The sequence below is a fragment of the Malurus melanocephalus genome, unplaced genomic scaffold (assembly GCF_030028575.1).
Source record: "Malurus melanocephalus ecotype Western Australia unplaced genomic scaffold, MMel_1.1 scaffold_98, whole genome shotgun sequence".
In the NCBI taxonomy this organism is placed as follows: domain Eukaryota; kingdom Metazoa; phylum Chordata; class Aves; order Passeriformes; family Maluridae; genus Malurus; species Malurus melanocephalus.
This window is the reverse complement of record NW_026623330.1, coordinates 1,919,373-1,935,462: the sequence shown is the minus strand read 5'-3', so window position 1 is coordinate 1,935,462 and position 16,090 is coordinate 1,919,373. Positions and strand designations below refer to the sequence as shown.

Sequence of the window (16,090 nt, the reverse complement as noted above, 5' to 3'; positions counted from 1 at the left end):
TCTCACATCCCTGAACCCATCCTCCCTGTGTCTGCACCCTCCAGCTGGAACCCCAAACCCACAATTCCACCCAGCAGATCCTGTGGCTGCACCGAGGGGAAGCTGCTCCCGAATGGGATCGACTCTAATTTAAGCACTTTATCCACTGAGACAGCACAAARAGTATTTCATTCTTCTTGCTTTACAGCTTAATAGGCTAAAATTAAAATTTACAGCACCATATATAATTCATTCTCCAACAGCAATTCAGAGTCCTGAATGCCAACCAAGTAATTATTGGTATTTTGGGCTGAATGCATTGCTGCTAATTGATATGTTCTTGCTCCACATTGAACAACTCCTGTAACTATCAGGAAAAATGGTGCTTTAAACCATAGGTATAAAACTGCTTTCAAGTGAATTTCCTGCATCCTAATGAGGTGCCTGACTTCAGTCTGGAGAATTCTGCTGTCTTGCACAGCTCGAGAGACACTACACTGAAACACAGCTCTGTGTTCCATCTGCAGCAGCCCAGGAACTGGGCAACAGATTAATTCTGTCATTATTTCAGTCTTTAATCATGCAGTGTTCTTTTTAAAGTGCACATGCAAAAATGTACCACCAAATGAGTGCAAAAGTAGAAAAACAGAAGGTAAAGTTTCTCACTGAGAGGGTCACACACAGGCTTCTGCTTTTTATAGAGCACTCAAAAAAAACAAAAAAAAAAAAAAGAAGAAAAAAACCCCACCCCAAAACCAACCCGTAGAAGAATGGGTATGGAAAGAACACAGCAAAGCAATTTTGCTAGGGTTGCTATGATTCAACAAAAAGCAAACAACCCAGAACACGAGCAAAAAAACTCCCCAAAATAACCACAGCACTCAGGAGAAGACAAGTAATGACAAGCAGGGCCAGAGGTGAAAGCGGTGTGTGGTAGAGGTGTCTAACAGAAGGAAAAATTTGAAATACACATCTTGACTAAGAACTTAAATCATTTCCTTTCTACCAACAGAAAAAGCAATGCGTATCAAGCTCTCAAATTGCAATTTTAGGAAGTGCCTGCATAGAACGACCCTGARCAATTGACAGCAGCTCTGCCTGTGCTCCATAAATCCATCCTGACCCAAGTGGTGCCACTCCTGATGCACAGCAGAGATCAGCCCTTGAAGAATTTGGAATCAGGGTCACTCCCTCTCAAGAAGCAAATGCAAGCACAGGACTTGCACAGCATCTCATTCCCACGGGGTTTTATTTCATGGATAAATCCAACAGGAACGAGAATACTGCAGTTACTGGTCATTAACCCTTAGCTGCAGAAAACACATTTGGGCTGTAAATATGATCCCAGGCAGTGAGCTGTAAATGTGGAAAGGCACAGCAGCCAGAAAATGGAGATGTGTTTGCATGAACCATTAGATCCAGGGCTCTGTTTCACATACATCTATTGACAAAATAGAAACCACACTCAACTACAATAAAAAATATTTCATTGGAAGTGCAGTTACAATCAGAACTTGATATTTCTACTTAGAATTTAGTATCTGACAGCAAATGTGGTACTTTTTACACCCCCATCTGTCCTGTGAGGACTGTACTCACAAAAAAGGTCTCAAGYTTTCCATTAAAGCAAAGAAATGTGGGAATGGCTGATCCTAAATGTGCCAGAGTTCCTGAGCTCCTCTTGGATAACCACGGAGTTTGGAGAGCAACTCTCTGTGAGCAATTCAGTGATGAATGACACATAATGCTGTGCATTCAGCTCCTTGATTTTCAGTAAAAACAGAAATAGATTGAAGGAGGTGCCCTGAGCTTGAAGCTTTGAACTTMGCATGAAAGATGCTGCCATAAATATGGGTTTGCAAAATAACGTTTTCACATTTTGGAAATTAAAAGGCACATTAGGAATTTAATTCTTGAGTGCTGTCACTGATATAAAAAGCATTTTTCATTCATTCTACACTGCACRTTCCTGCTTCACAATTACTACGAAATTACAAGATGTTTTAGGTTTATAAAGTTTGGCGAAAAGCAATCAAATCTTTAAAGGCCAATAAAACCAGCTTATAAATATTTTTTCACATTATTAACTGGTTTTAATATCCACACTGGAATACCACTTGCATTTTTGTTAATTTTGTTTTTAAATTACCATTGGAGATTCTTAAAACAAAATCACAGGGAAGAAACTGTGCTATCCTGGTAATTTTGTTTTTCACAAACACAAGAAATAGGGTGAACAGGAGAAGAGTAGTTGCACTGCTCCAGCTCTCTCCTTGCAGCTTTTTTCCCATTTCTGAGAAGTTAATTTAGTTTCTGTCTGCTCAATCAATCAGCACTGCTGCTACCACCAGGGAAGCCACATTCCACTGAGATTCTTGCACAGTGAGAGAGAATTTAAACTCGTCACTCCTTTGATGAAGTACCAGAATTTACTAGAGAAACGCTGAGAGCCCTAATTCAGTTTATGTGCTGCTCCCCCAGCCTGTAATACCAACACAAAATATCACAGGTTCTGGAAACAAATCATCTGTCTTGCAAATAAATCCCAGCAGTCACCTCAGCTCCCTTCAGCACAAACTCAGCTGCACTCGAAGCCTCTGTAAGAGAATCCCTGGGTTTGCTGGAGCTTTTGGAGAACACCAAGAAGCAGCATTGCTTTTTTAGATGAAGACAGGATGTTAAGAAGAAATTGGATTATTCCAAGCACACCTGTAACTTCTGAAACAGCAAATATTTCAAAAATCTCTGCTTAAATTGGTTTGGGGAAGTGAAGAACTGGTAAAAAACCCTGGGTGGGAAGGAAACCACAGGCAAGACTTTCCCWGAGCTTTGTACCCACCTAAGAGCTCCCGAGGGGGAACGGCTCTGCTGGCTCCATTGCATGGAATGTTTGGGTAGGGGGCAGAGGAGGAYGAGGAGTTCACCCACAGCTCAGGGGAGGAGTAGTTGAATGATGACTGGTTACTGTGGTCCTGAAGCTCTTTACACTGACCAAGACTGTCTTGAGGAGTGCTTAATTCTTCAGAACAAGCCTGGACTGAACTAGAGGAAATTCTTCTTTGGTACAACGGCCTGCCTGGTCCTCTTGGTTCATACTGTGAACAAGAAAAAAAAAAACAACAATAAAATATCATTTTGCTCTTTTTCATTCATTTTTCATTCATTTCTCATTCACCTGAATGTATCAAACACCATTTCCCCACCCAATTTTGTCCCTGAAATAGGAATTTTTTTTACCCAAAATAATAGTCCTTTGCATTTATAAAAAAAAACCTAAATACATTTCAAGTCATATGTTGTACACTGCAGTCACTGAGAATGTGTTTTGATCACACAAAATAGAGAATTTTACAGGAAGCGCAAAGAACATCAACTGAAATTTTTTAATTCTCATCAACCTTTACATCTCACACTCCCACGTGGGTGGTGGATCACACTGAGGAGGAAGATACCCAGCATTTCCAGACGATGCAAAGGAAGCAGAGAAACACACGAGAGCAGGAGGAAAAAAATGTTCTTACAATGGAGTCAGGAAAAAAAACGGCTTTTCCTTTTCCAAAGGATAAATGAGTGAGTTGTACAGCAGGATCTGGGGAAGCAGGATGCATTTGTACACTGAATTTTGTACACACAAAATGCTCTGGAGAGGCGAGTACCCTCGGGAGAAATAATGCAGAGGATTTTATCTGAAAGCACAGAAATGACTTGCTTCCATAAACCTCGTAGATCATGGAGATGAAAATGGCAGGAGCTCCATTAATTAACCTGTGGGCTTCAAGGGTTCAGATTTAAGGGTTCTCCAAGCTTGCTCAAGATTCAAAGCAAGTCTGTTGTGTTGCAGTTTATTTTTAAAAATAAATACAGTGTTTGCTTCTGTCTGCACTGACTAACGAGCACCAGTAACAGAAAAGTATATACCAGTAAACCAGTATACAGGTAAATCTAGACTTGGTAAAGGGAAAAAAAAACCCAACCTAATGAAATATCCTAAGAAATTACCTAAACAAACATCAAATAACTTGCTGGAAAAGCCCCAATATTGTTATTATATCATCTACAAAAAAAAAAAAGGGGGGGGGGGAAAGTGCACAGAAGGAAACTGTTGTATCTTATTTCAGTCACCACAACCAAGAGATCAACACTTGAATATCCTGACAATCCACTCCCCTAAGGAAATTCTTCAACAACAAACAAACAAACAAACAAACTCATAAATTACTGCCCAAATCAACCCAAAAAGTATACATTTCTTGAGTTTCAAAGGGCTATTTTGGTAAGCAATCAGGAATTTATCAAAGTTCTGGACACTTGCAAGTACAGAACCAGACAGAATAACTCCAGTATTCCCTTTGATGTGCAGTTCAGATCTGGTTTGACTAAACACATGCAAAAGCTTTCAAGTATCAAGTCAATTAACAGCTTTATAAATAGTGATTGAGGAAACAGTTTAGTAAGGATAGCAAGAGTCAAGAAATCCACCCTGACAAACACCCTGTCTGAGGGATGTCTGTTAAAAATACACCTAAAAACCACTTTTTGATTTCTCAAAATGCATTCTGGACAAACTCTGTGCAAACTGGACCAGCAGTTTTGGAAAGTTTCTAAGCAAGTCTCTGTCTTGTAACATTCTGACTGCATTTGGCATTTCTGTCACATATTTTGAAAGGAAGAAGAAATAAAAACGAAACCGAATTTGCACTAATTACATAAAGGCTCACTCTATTTGTCTTCAGATAGCAGGAGCTGTCACAAGCTCTATAGGAATATTTATTGGTTTATTACTGCTGAAAAGCCATTGTTCCCACGTCCCGCTGTACTGACAGCATTAACTGTTGTCACAAAGTATTACATCTTATACAGGGTGCTATGATTTAATGGACTGAGACACCAAATTTCTAAATGTCTGTAAAYCCAAACCTTACTACAGCTCTGGCTGGACCTGAGGACTCCATTAACCTCTCTGGATCTGTGTAAGACAGAAATTTGTAAAATGCATTGAAATTCAATTTTAGTTCTTTTTCTCAGACTCATAAACTAAATATTTTCTGTTTCCAGAAGCTGAAAGACAAATTAAATACGTATTGTGTGAGACAGCGATGAGCAGGGCTCCCTCCCTGCAAAAACCTGAACAGAAATGCATCACAGATCAAGCCACTTATCTACAAATATTGGATGAAGTGCACTCAGTGAGAATATTAATCCTCACATTCCTGGAATGCAACCTGGCTCCAGGATACTCCATGTTTACACATCACACACTCCTCAGCACTCCAGTTTCCAACAGGGATTAAAACTCTGTTCAAAACGTGACCTGTCCTAGCTGAGTGTGCTGGCACAGTCTGCATCCCATAACAAACCCCATTAGAGCCCAGGACAAGAGGAGGTGGAGAGGGACAGAGGGACAGAGGGACAGAGGGACAGAGGGACAGAGGGACAGAGGGACAGAGCCAGCTGTGGCAGGGTTTGTGCTGCAGGCAGCACAGCTGCATTCCCTGATTTCCAAAAAGACACAGGATGGCTTTGTATCCAAGGAGTGCAGACAGGGTGGGATTTGTGAAATCAGGTTTTTTGCCGTGGTGGGACAATTGGACAGCTCTGGGAGTAAAACTCAGCCACATTCCCAGCTCCACACTGCTGGCTGGGTCATTCCAGCTGACTGCCCTCAGTCTCCTCTCCTGAGCTCCCACCTGAGCTGGGGGTGATTTTCACTGCACATAAATGACACACAAACACAGAGCAACAACTGCAAGAAAACCCCAAGTAACATTCCCAAAGCCAAGGCTTCCCATTTAGCAGAGGAAAAGTTACTCCAGCAGCGAGGAGAACCACRGAGCTGCTCAGGGTGAGCAGCACAGACACAGGGAACAATCCAGCCTCGAAGAAATTCCCAGTGTGAGGTGTTCTGTACTCACAACCACTTCACAACACAATTTGATGCTAAAACGACAGGCCAAGCACCCAGCAGATGAGAACACCCACCTCTTCTAAGCTGTGGAGCGAAGAAGCAGAAACTGCTCGAGATGCGAGTGGATGAAATGGCTCCTGACCGACTGCGTGCTGATGGTTCTGGATTTGTATAAAAGGGCTCTGCTGCGACCTGTGGGGCAGTGGAGGTATTCCATAGTGAAAGCCCTGCCCCAGGAGGTGATTCTGCTGGAGGTTAGCGTAAGTCCAGGATCCATCAGGTTGCAGGTATTTCAAGGGTGACGGGGTTATGTGTTCGGATGGCATGGAGAAAGGGGGGTTGTACATTTGGGGTAAATGCTGCTGAAATGCTGGGTTAGTGGGCAGTTCAATGTCTCTGCTGTTGTCAGTGAAGTTGGGGAAGTGGTTGGAGTTGCAGGAAGGAGAAGGGAGTGCTGGTGGGCTCCGGGGCTGCACTTGTCTGTATTGCAACAGTCTGGACTGGGGGGGTGGCATTTCGCCTACGTCCCGGCTCTCGCTCGGATCGCGGTGTGACAGCTCTCGGAGCAAGTCCTGGAATCTGCATTGACAGAATACACGGATCAAGAAAAGAGGGAAAAAAAAAATTTTGCTGAAATCTCGCTCTTTTTTGAGGTGGAGAAAACTCAGAGAGCACAGAATACTGAATTTAAATATTCTCGTCTTTGCACTTGCTGACCCTAACTTCAAAGGATGTGACTGAGCAATCAGAAATTAGGCACAAGAGGATTAATTGGATGGAATACCCACCTGAATCATCTCAAAGTTTTAATAACTCTTGAGATTTCCTTTTCAGTCAGAAGAATCAATTTTTTGTTATCTCTTAAGAGACAACTAAAGGTAAGGATTTCCTGCTTTACTACACAAAGTAAAAAGTTCACATAGTTAAAGAAAATTTTAATCCCTTTCAAGGTAAAAGCCAGAACAATCAGGGACTCCCCTCGCTTGCACAATAAACTTCCAAAACTCTTCCAAAGGTCAAGAATATTCAATTCAGCACTTCAAAGAGTCAGCTAAGAGGGCATTTAGATGCTTTACCATGGCTATCACAAACCCGATGGAAAAGAAAGCATAGTGGGAGATGACAGTAGACAGAGGCAATTTAAAAATCCAGCCTTTACAATACACATGATTAAAGTTGATGACCACTGGAACCATTTTTCTGTTSATGTCCAACAGCTTCCTTTCTTGCCCCCTAAAGCTCCATCTCAAATATAAGTTGKTTTTTTTTTTTAAATCTGCTTTTAAAAGCAATGGCTTTTGGAAAAGGAAAACAAGTTTCATTTTCATCGGGGAGCAGTGTTTGGGGAGGGGCTGGTTTGGTTCTTTTCAAGCACACAAATCTCAGACTGCTGCTTCATATTGAAGAATTTACAACTTAAATAGGCCTTAACTACACTCAGACACCTCTTTCATGAAAACACAAGGTTGTTACTCTCTATCCATTCCTTATTCCATAAATACAGCACCRAAAAGCTCCATAAAAATATTTTTCCACTACACCTTTACTACCCAATATACTAACAGAATAAAGCATAACACATAATAAAAGCATAGTTGTAAGTCAGCCTGCCAACTATTTGAACCCTTCATAATAACAGCAGCAAAAAGCAATACCCTTAAGTGCCTTGCACTCGATCACAGTGTTACAGATAGGTGCCCACTGCTCAATGTTACACAAGCTCTGATGACTCAGTAAACAAATACCTTGAATATGTTGCCTCTGTTTCATCTTCTGTATTACTGGCAAGTTTCCAGTTTGCCCTAACTTGCTGCTGTTGATGTAATCCAATTGGTTGCTGAGGAAGATGTGGTAGATGAGGATGGTGATGGTGTTGATATGGAATAGTGCCTTGACTGAGATAGGCATTATGTTCATTCCATTGCTGTAACCTGGCTTGTTGTTGCTGCCTTATTGTTTCCAAAGCTACATTTCCATGCATACGATCTATAAAAATAGTTTTAAAAAAAAATTTTATCTAATGCCCCTTTGTAAAGATTTTTATGTCAGAAAAAAATAAAAAAGAAAAAAAGAATACTTTTTTTATACAATTTATTCCAGGGTCTATTATACACCAACTGCATTGCAGTGCATAACCTGGTTATTTAAATCATATGGAAAATCATATAAACATGAATCTTCTAATAAAGTGCTGAATATTCAAACATGCCTCAAGCAGCAAATTATGCTCAATGACATTACTTATGGAAACTAACCCAACAATGACCCAATTCAGAGCAATATGCCTGAAAAAGGTAAATACCTCCTTCATTTTCACTTCAATGTAGTTATAATTGCACACAGCGAATTTAAATAAAGAAAAGTCACCTACCTAAAGTGTCCCCTAAGGGCATTCCTGATGGATTCTCTTCAATGAAGTTGTTCAAGTGGGTTGGCAGAACTGGGTTGTGCTGTGCAATAGGCCTCAAAGGATTATTGACTTCTTGTAACAGAGGTGGGGGGTGTTGTTCTGAAATCACAGCATCTACAGCAGGAGAATGCGGTCGGTGGGGAATGGGATTATTAAAAAAGGACTGGCTGGGRCCTGCTGGGTAAGCAGGGGAAAGCTGCGAAGGTGGCGGAGGCTGCTGGTTCAAGTGATTATGCTGCTGAACTACCTGGCTCTGCTGGGCTGCCATTTGGTTGGGCTGCTCAGGCAAGTGATTTTGCTGTTGGTTTAAAAGGTTTTGCTGCTGTTGCTGCTGTTGCTGCAGAGGGTAGGGCTGCCTCGGGAGCTGGGCCAGGTGCTGGAAGTGGCGGGTGGGAACTGCAAACTGGGAGTGGGGAGGGGTCAGGTGCAGGTTCAGCTGCCTGGGGTTGGGGTTGTCTTTGCGGTGGAATTTTGCATTGGGGTAACCGGCACTGCAACGGGACTCGGGGCTTCTCTGCTGAGGATTTGCTTCTAAATCGACCTGCAGAAGGGGAATAAAAGGTTTGGAAAACTCGTATTACAAAAAAAAAGTTTTAGTAATGACTAAATTCATTAACAGAGAGTATGAAGAAACAAACAATACCCAAATCCCCCACAAACAAACCAACAAAACAAACCAGAAACCCACCTGCTTGGATTCCATAGGTTTCTTCTCAGGTGTTCGAATTTTATTGATTTCAGGTCCAGCAGTGTTTTCACTTTTACCTAAAAACATTTACAAGATTATTTCGTTTCAACAGAAAAAAATATTTAGGGCTTTTTTTCCCCCCACAGGAAAATTGACTAATTAATACGGCATTTACAGCATCACAGACATTAAGTATCATTTACCTAAATAACACTTTCTCTTTAATCTCTACACTTTGTTCATTAATCATCACTAAGCAGTTCTTCCAACTTAATTGCAAAGAACATCAGCGGTAGTGCAGAAGGGATGGGGCAATTATACCCTCAACACCCCGTGCAAAGTCCCATTCCTTCTGAATCTCAAACCTTCATCACCCCTCCCAAAGTCCTATTCTTTCTGAATCTCAAACCTTCATCACCCTTCCCAAAGTCCTATTCCTTCTGAATCTCATACCCTCAACACCCCGTGCAGTCCCATTCCTTCTGAATCTCATACACTCAACATCAATTCCCAAAGTCCCAATCCTTCTGAATCTCATACCCTCAACGCCCCTTCCAAAGTCCCATTCCTTCTGAATCTCAAATCTTCATCACCCTTCCCAAAGTCCCATTCCTTCTGAATCTCAAACCTTCATCACCCTTCCCAAAGTCCCATTCCTTCTGAATCTCAAACCTTCATCACCCCTCCCAAAGTCCCATTCCTTCTGAATCTCATACCCTCAACACCCCGTGCAAAGTCCCATTCCTTCTGAATCTCATACACTCAACATCAATTCATAAAGTCCCATTCCTTCTGAATCTCATACACTCAACACCCCTTCCCAAAGTCCCATTCCTTCTGAACCTCACAAGATCTCAGTTATTATATTTGTCACACCACAGGTTATTTCCCCAATCTGTGCATCCCTAGATGAGGGAGGAACGGATGAAGATGGAAGRGATGGAGGAAGGAAATCCTTTCCCCAACACCCAGTTTGAGCTCCAAACAGGCTGCAGTGGCATGCCAAGCACTAACCATTGCGGGTTTGTTCGTGCTGCTCCTTGTCCTGGTGTGGGAGCTGCTGCTGTCCTATGCTAACAGGAGAGTGGTGSCCCAGGCCATACGGGATCGGAGACCCTCGCCCATGTGCCTGTAACAGGTTCATGTTATATGCCATAGCTGCTTGGTGAGTAATGAGTCGAGGGTCGACTGCAAACCTACCCTGATACCCCGTCCATGGTACCTGCGTGGGGAAAAAAAAAGAATAACAGAAAAAAAAAATAAAAAAAAAGGAAAAAGAGAGAGATGCGGTGTGTTAAGGTAAAATTAAAGGCGGTGAGAACAAGCACGCTGATATTAGGTCAGTGACAAGGGTTTTTCATGCATCAGATGACCTGACACACTTACACACAACTACAGCTGGTGCTGGAAAAGGGAGAGCTCTAAGGGCAGGCAAAACAAGGGGCAGAGATTTTCAAAGAGRACCCCAGGCAAAAAAATTTGTATCAAAACCCATTCTTGTTTCAGTGGTTTCAAAAGTTCAGTGAGAAGAGACGATGGATAAATTGTAATTTAATAAACTTTAGATTGATCTCTTCTCTAATTAAACAGAAATGAGTGAAGTTCAAGCAAATACCAAGCCCTTTCTCCTGGTAGCTACAAGACATTGGGCTGTGGCTTGGAGTGGGCATAGAGAGAGAAGCGTCAAAGCTGGGGGACCTTGCAGCTGTGATTTTTGTGACCCAGGGCTGTGATTTTGTGCCCCCTCTGCACCCACAGACACTCAATTAGGTTTCCAGGACTATTGGGACACCCCAGAGTGCCCACAGGTGAGGAGTGACAGRRKKRMMMYYCMRRRKKKYYKKWMATGGCACAGGTACTGCAGAGCCAAAGGMAAATCCACCTCCTGAAGGGCAGTAAAGAGAGTCAGGATTTTCTACAAGGGTTTCAATTTTATTCCTAAAAGGAATGCTAAGGAAGACAGCTCTGCATCAAATTAGTTCAATCTCACCCTGCAGGGAATTTACTAAAAGAAGGGAAATACATGAACATCCCAACACTGAGGCTGCCAGAGCATCCTTTAGTGATGGCAGCAGCCAACCTCCTCCAGCTCCTACCTTGGGTGTGGGAACTGCATTAAACAAAGACATCATTTTATCCTCCATGAGCACAAACACATTTTACTTCAGTCCCTACTTGTTTCAAGTGTAATGACTTTCATCCAATTCTTTTTTTAAATTACTATTTGCCCTTGAAATGTGCACTTTGAACTTCAGCTTTAGGCTACTGTTGCATCTGTACAACCCCAAATCACCTCCAAGCTTCTTTTCAAAAGTAGCTGTCTCATTAGTACCTCAGCCTTCCCACTTAATTATTTAAAAATCCATCCTCAGGGAAGGTGAGTTCAAAATACTTATTTTTAATACATTTCTTTTGATTGGAAACACATAAAAAATATATTAACCTTGGAACAATAAGACAGAGCTTTTTAAATTACCTTGGTTTGATATAAATATAATGTGAGCAAGCATGACAAAGATACAGCTGCTGGCCTTCTCATTGCATTTAAATTTATCCATCAAATGCAGATTTCTAGTAAGCCTGGAAAAAGGAAAATTCCTTGGCCTAGCAAAGGAAACCAATTTACAGCTTCCAGCTGATCTAAGACACCAAAGTGAAACTGCAGCAAGTCCCCTGTTCAGCATCCATAACCCACATTACAACAGAGGACTTGTAATTATTGAAAAAAAGCATCCAAATTAGCTGAATTTCAACATTTGGCATTATGAATGGAATTAAACACATCTGCATGTGTGGATTCCACATCCTTGCCACATTCTTCAGGAGCTGTGTTACTCCAAAAGCTTCTGCAGCCTTTGTTGTTCCCTTGCATTTTCCCTCTGGAATATGGGACTGTGAAGGGTAAAAATRAAGCAGAGGCTGCTTCTTTAATCTGTGTAAATTTTGGTGGCACGGTTTGATTTGTAATCCAAAATTCCATGCATGAATGTAGCCTAAAAGACCTGATCAGAGATCTTCATTCTGTTCCCAAATGTCATTAAGGAAAGGGATTGGAGAGGAAACTGGTTCACTCTGAGGCTCTGGAAGGAAAAACATCCCATTATGCTTATTTTTCTTATCACTTCACTTCAGACACCTTGCACTGCAGACATCCAAAAGTTGTCATTTAGACCGTGTGAAGCCAATAAAGAGAAACAAACTCRGTGTGAATCACTGAGGTCTCTCCAATGATTAAAAACTGAACCAGGCAAATAATTCAGAGGCAGATGAGACAGATTCCACCTGTGTGCCTAAAATCCACCAAATTACACGAACATGAAATTGCTTTTAGCCTGCCTGGGGTTATTTGGGGGAGCAAAGATTTCAGCTCTTTATTTCTGGTGGTCGCCTGCACTGCCACTCCTAAARCCAGCAAAGCCCACAGATTTGGAGTGCTGAAAAAACTACAAAAAAATGCACTGTCTGATTTTGTCACACATTTTTGTGCACACAATAACTGAGGTGAGGARGGGGGAGAAACAGAAAATGAATTCTTACAGGCAAAGGCACAGACATGACCATATTTCCTCCATAGACAGCAGGTACATAGAGAATACTTGTCCCAGTGTGTGGATCTATCCTTTGAACAGGACTTGGAGATTTCCCCAGATTGGGGTGAGGTCCCAGAGGAGGAGGGGGAGGAGTATATGCTCGGATAGGATTTCCAATTAGAACAGAAGGATTGGGCTGAACTGAAAATAAAGATAAAAACAAAAGATATATACATACCAAAAAAGAAGATATATACACAAAAAGAACACGAAAACGACTGTATCTTTGTTTTTTTCATCCTAACAGCATCTATCTTTATCAAGTATGTGTGCAACTCTCTACCAGCATAGGTCTGCTACACCCAGAGAAAGCATTAATCAAATCCTGTATTCCATTTCCAAAATTTGAAGAGGCAGAAAATACGAGTTCAGATACAGAGAAACAGGTAGCTGCTAAGTGCATTAATGAAAGAATGTCCCAAACCAATTAAATATGCTGACAATCAGAGTGGCTGGTAAGCACTGCATCAAAAACTAGAATAACCCTCCTTCCTTTAGCAGRGAAGACAAGCTCTAAATTAATGCTTTTTCAAATTAATAACAAAATTATTCAGCTGTTGCATGCTACCTTGCGAAGGTATGATCAGCAATATCTGGATACATGACAGCACAATTTAACTTCAAAGTAGCTCAGAAAACAGAGCATGCARTGAAATGTCCAAACCCTTTTAGTGCAAACAGCCTGGTATGGGGCTGCACAGGATGAATTTCAAACACAGCCATTTTTCAGAAACCAAAAACTGTGTTTGTGTTAAGTCAGTGCACACAACACCCGTAAAGGGAGAGCCTGGGAAATACCAAACATCCACTTAACAGGCTGTGATCTGGTTCCCTCATGCACACAACAGGTAAATGGCTTCCAAACTGAGAAGAGACCAGAAACTCAATGGATGTGAAATGACTGTCAGCTCCACTGAGCTCAGGAACCCCCAGGAGCAGCACAGGCACTCACCAATTCCATCAGGTGGGAAATGGTCATTCTGGTTATGGTGATGGACCTTGCCCTTTAAAGGAAAAAAAAMAAWAAWGGTGATTTTTGTATTYTGACACAAACCAGAGCTTTTTATTTCAAGTGAACATGATAATTAAACATAAAACAGAGTTGGAAAGGAGTCAGCCCAACAGCTGTTCTTACACTTTCAACCATCACCTGACTGTGAATTCACAAAGCTGGACACAAAACACCACTAATTCAATTAACCAGKGGGTCACTGGGGCTCCCTCAGGGAGAATTCTCTCCCAAGGCCTGTTTTGAAATTCAAGGTATTACAGCAAATACTTTGAGTTCCTTTTCTCACATTYTATTTCCCTCTGTCCCCCATCTTTCAGAAGCAGCATCCAGTACCAATGTAACCCTCAGATTCCCCTGCATGGCAGTTTTAGTGGAACAATGATCCATTTTCTGCTYCAGGTTCCAGCTCAAGGACACTGCAGACAGAGGAGCTTTCCCCAGTTTTACTCAGCTGCCYACCCAGCCCCATCTCCTTTATCAACTCTGGGCTGTCACCCCTCTCTGAGTGCTCCCCAAAAGTCCAATTCAGGACAGGAAAGAACCACAGTGCTCTGGGAAACTGCTTTTCCTTGGTGAATTGTACATTAGAAAAGGATTTTAACAGACCTGACTTATCCCTGCTGCTTCCTCATCAGTTTGCAGCTTCAACTAATTAGTTAATATTCATAAACTGTGAGCACATATCCCATTGCCAATACGCTCTCAGGCCCTTTGCAGCACAGAAATATTTTACTTAATCTGGACCTAAGTACGCTCACAAATTTAAAATAAATCTAAAAACGCTTTGATGCTGCAAAACYTTTCTTGCCCAGGAGATAAGTCTAGGCAGTTTTCCAGCAGTCTGAGCAAATTAGTCAGGGTACAAAGACAGGTTGTTTGACAATGTTGACTCATGCATAAACCAGATTAAAGAACTGGTCTCCAAATTTTCCTCTCATTTGAAAAATGAATTATGGAAAAATAAAATAATAAGTGCTTTTCATTGCAGCACTTAAACAAGGGCAGCCTGTTTATTCAACAGAGAAAGATTCAATCTAAAAACGTAGAGGAGCTGCAGCCTTAATCACTCATGGACAGCACAGAGCATTTCTGGATTTGTTACACTGCCACTCAAGCTGCTTGCACAAAGTCTGACAAACCTCTGTTCTAACCTAGCAGACCTGTGTTTTACAGGTACCATATTTCTAAGCTGAAATAGTAAATAATTACTTAAGTTTGAAGAAAATAATTATATAAGTTTGAAGAAAATAATTAGGTAATTTTGTAAGAGGAGCTGTCCTGTTCAATGGGAGCTGCAGCATAAAGTCAATAAAGTAAAGTAAATAAAAGTCAACTGAGGCCACCTGGAAACTGGGGAAGGAAGTCTCTGCCTTTCTTTTGTCTTTTTCTCTCCATAGTTTTGATGGCCCAATCATTTTATAATAGTCTGTTATTAACTTAATTGTCACCATTTCTCAATTTTCACACCATAGTTCATCTCCAAAACACCTAAACCTACCCTGGAATTGCTGGTGATTGACAACCCTGGAGCACAAACACACTCAGTTTCCTCTAAAAACTCGCTCCACCTTTGAATATAAAAATTCCCATTTCCTAAGGCACTCAGAGGAAGGCAAGACCAAAATCTGGGTGGCTGCAGAGCATTGACAGCCTCACCATTCCTTGGACATTCCCCTTTGGCCAAAAAACAGGAGCAGAGAGAGCTCTCCAGGGATTGATTTAGACCCATGCTCTTCCTGGGCTGCAGGAGATGTCTGGGATGRTGATGCACCCTGATTTAAGAGCCTGAATCCAGACCAAAAGCTGGCAGGCAGCGAGTGGGAGGCAGGGAAGTTGTAAACTCAGAGCTGAATTTACTGTACGTGAACCACCCCGAGGGAAGCTGCGAGTTCTGGGAACTTTCCCTTTCCACATCATCACCTTCAATAAAGGCTGTCCCCATCCAGCTCCAAGGTTCCTGGCTCTCTCCCTGCCCAGCCAAGCCCCACCAACACAGGCAGTGCCCTCACAGCTCCGTGCTGCCTCCCAGACAGACAAGACTGAATTATTTTTCCTTCTTTAAAAACTAAACAGCAAATAGGTTTTTTATGCCCCTATATAAACACAGAAGCAATTCTGCTGAATAAGGAGGWGCTGTTTGTACAAAATCCCTTTTCACCACATGGGAAAGACAAGCCCTGACCTGCACAATGTCCACAAACTCACCACAAAACATGGTGTTGGAAACCGTTCTTATTTTTTTTTGCCAAAAAATACAGCAGCAGTAAGTTTTAATCCTTCATTTTTCATGTAAAAAACTGTACTTAGGATGTCTAAAATAAGCAAAACCAACCATCTGCTTTTAAAACTTGAGCAAAGGGAAATGTGTCCCTGATCCCAGCCATATTCTCAGTGCATTTGATTATTAGCTGCTCACTGCTCTGCTGTTGCTGCACATATTCACTGCCTGCCAATGGCACTCAGAGGGAAGATTTGATTTAGAATTATKATACAGGTGGTTTAAACA

At 41.7% G+C, this 16,090-nt stretch overlaps 1 protein-coding gene across 1 annotated transcript in view; it reads right to left on the bottom strand.

The window, feature by feature from the left end:
* Positions 1–16,090, bottom strand: part of HELZ (helicase with zinc finger) — an 80,854-nt gene that overhangs the window by 3,340 nt on the left and 61,424 nt on the right. The window contains exons 23-30 of the mRNA XM_057368892.1: positions 13,525–13,576; positions 12,520–12,713; positions 9,997–10,204; positions 8,983–9,059; positions 8,256–8,835; positions 7,630–7,870; positions 5,959–6,463; positions 2,819–3,074 (exon numbers count right to left, since the gene is read on the bottom strand). Of these exons, the coding sequence (XP_057224875.1) occupies positions 2,819–3,074; positions 5,959–6,463; positions 7,630–7,870; positions 8,256–8,835; positions 8,983–9,059; positions 9,997–10,204; positions 12,520–12,713; positions 13,525–13,576 (2,113 nt within the window). The remainder of the gene's footprint in view (positions 1–2,818; positions 3,075–5,958; positions 6,464–7,629; positions 7,871–8,255; positions 8,836–8,982; positions 9,060–9,996; positions 10,205–12,519; positions 12,714–13,524; positions 13,577–16,090) is intronic.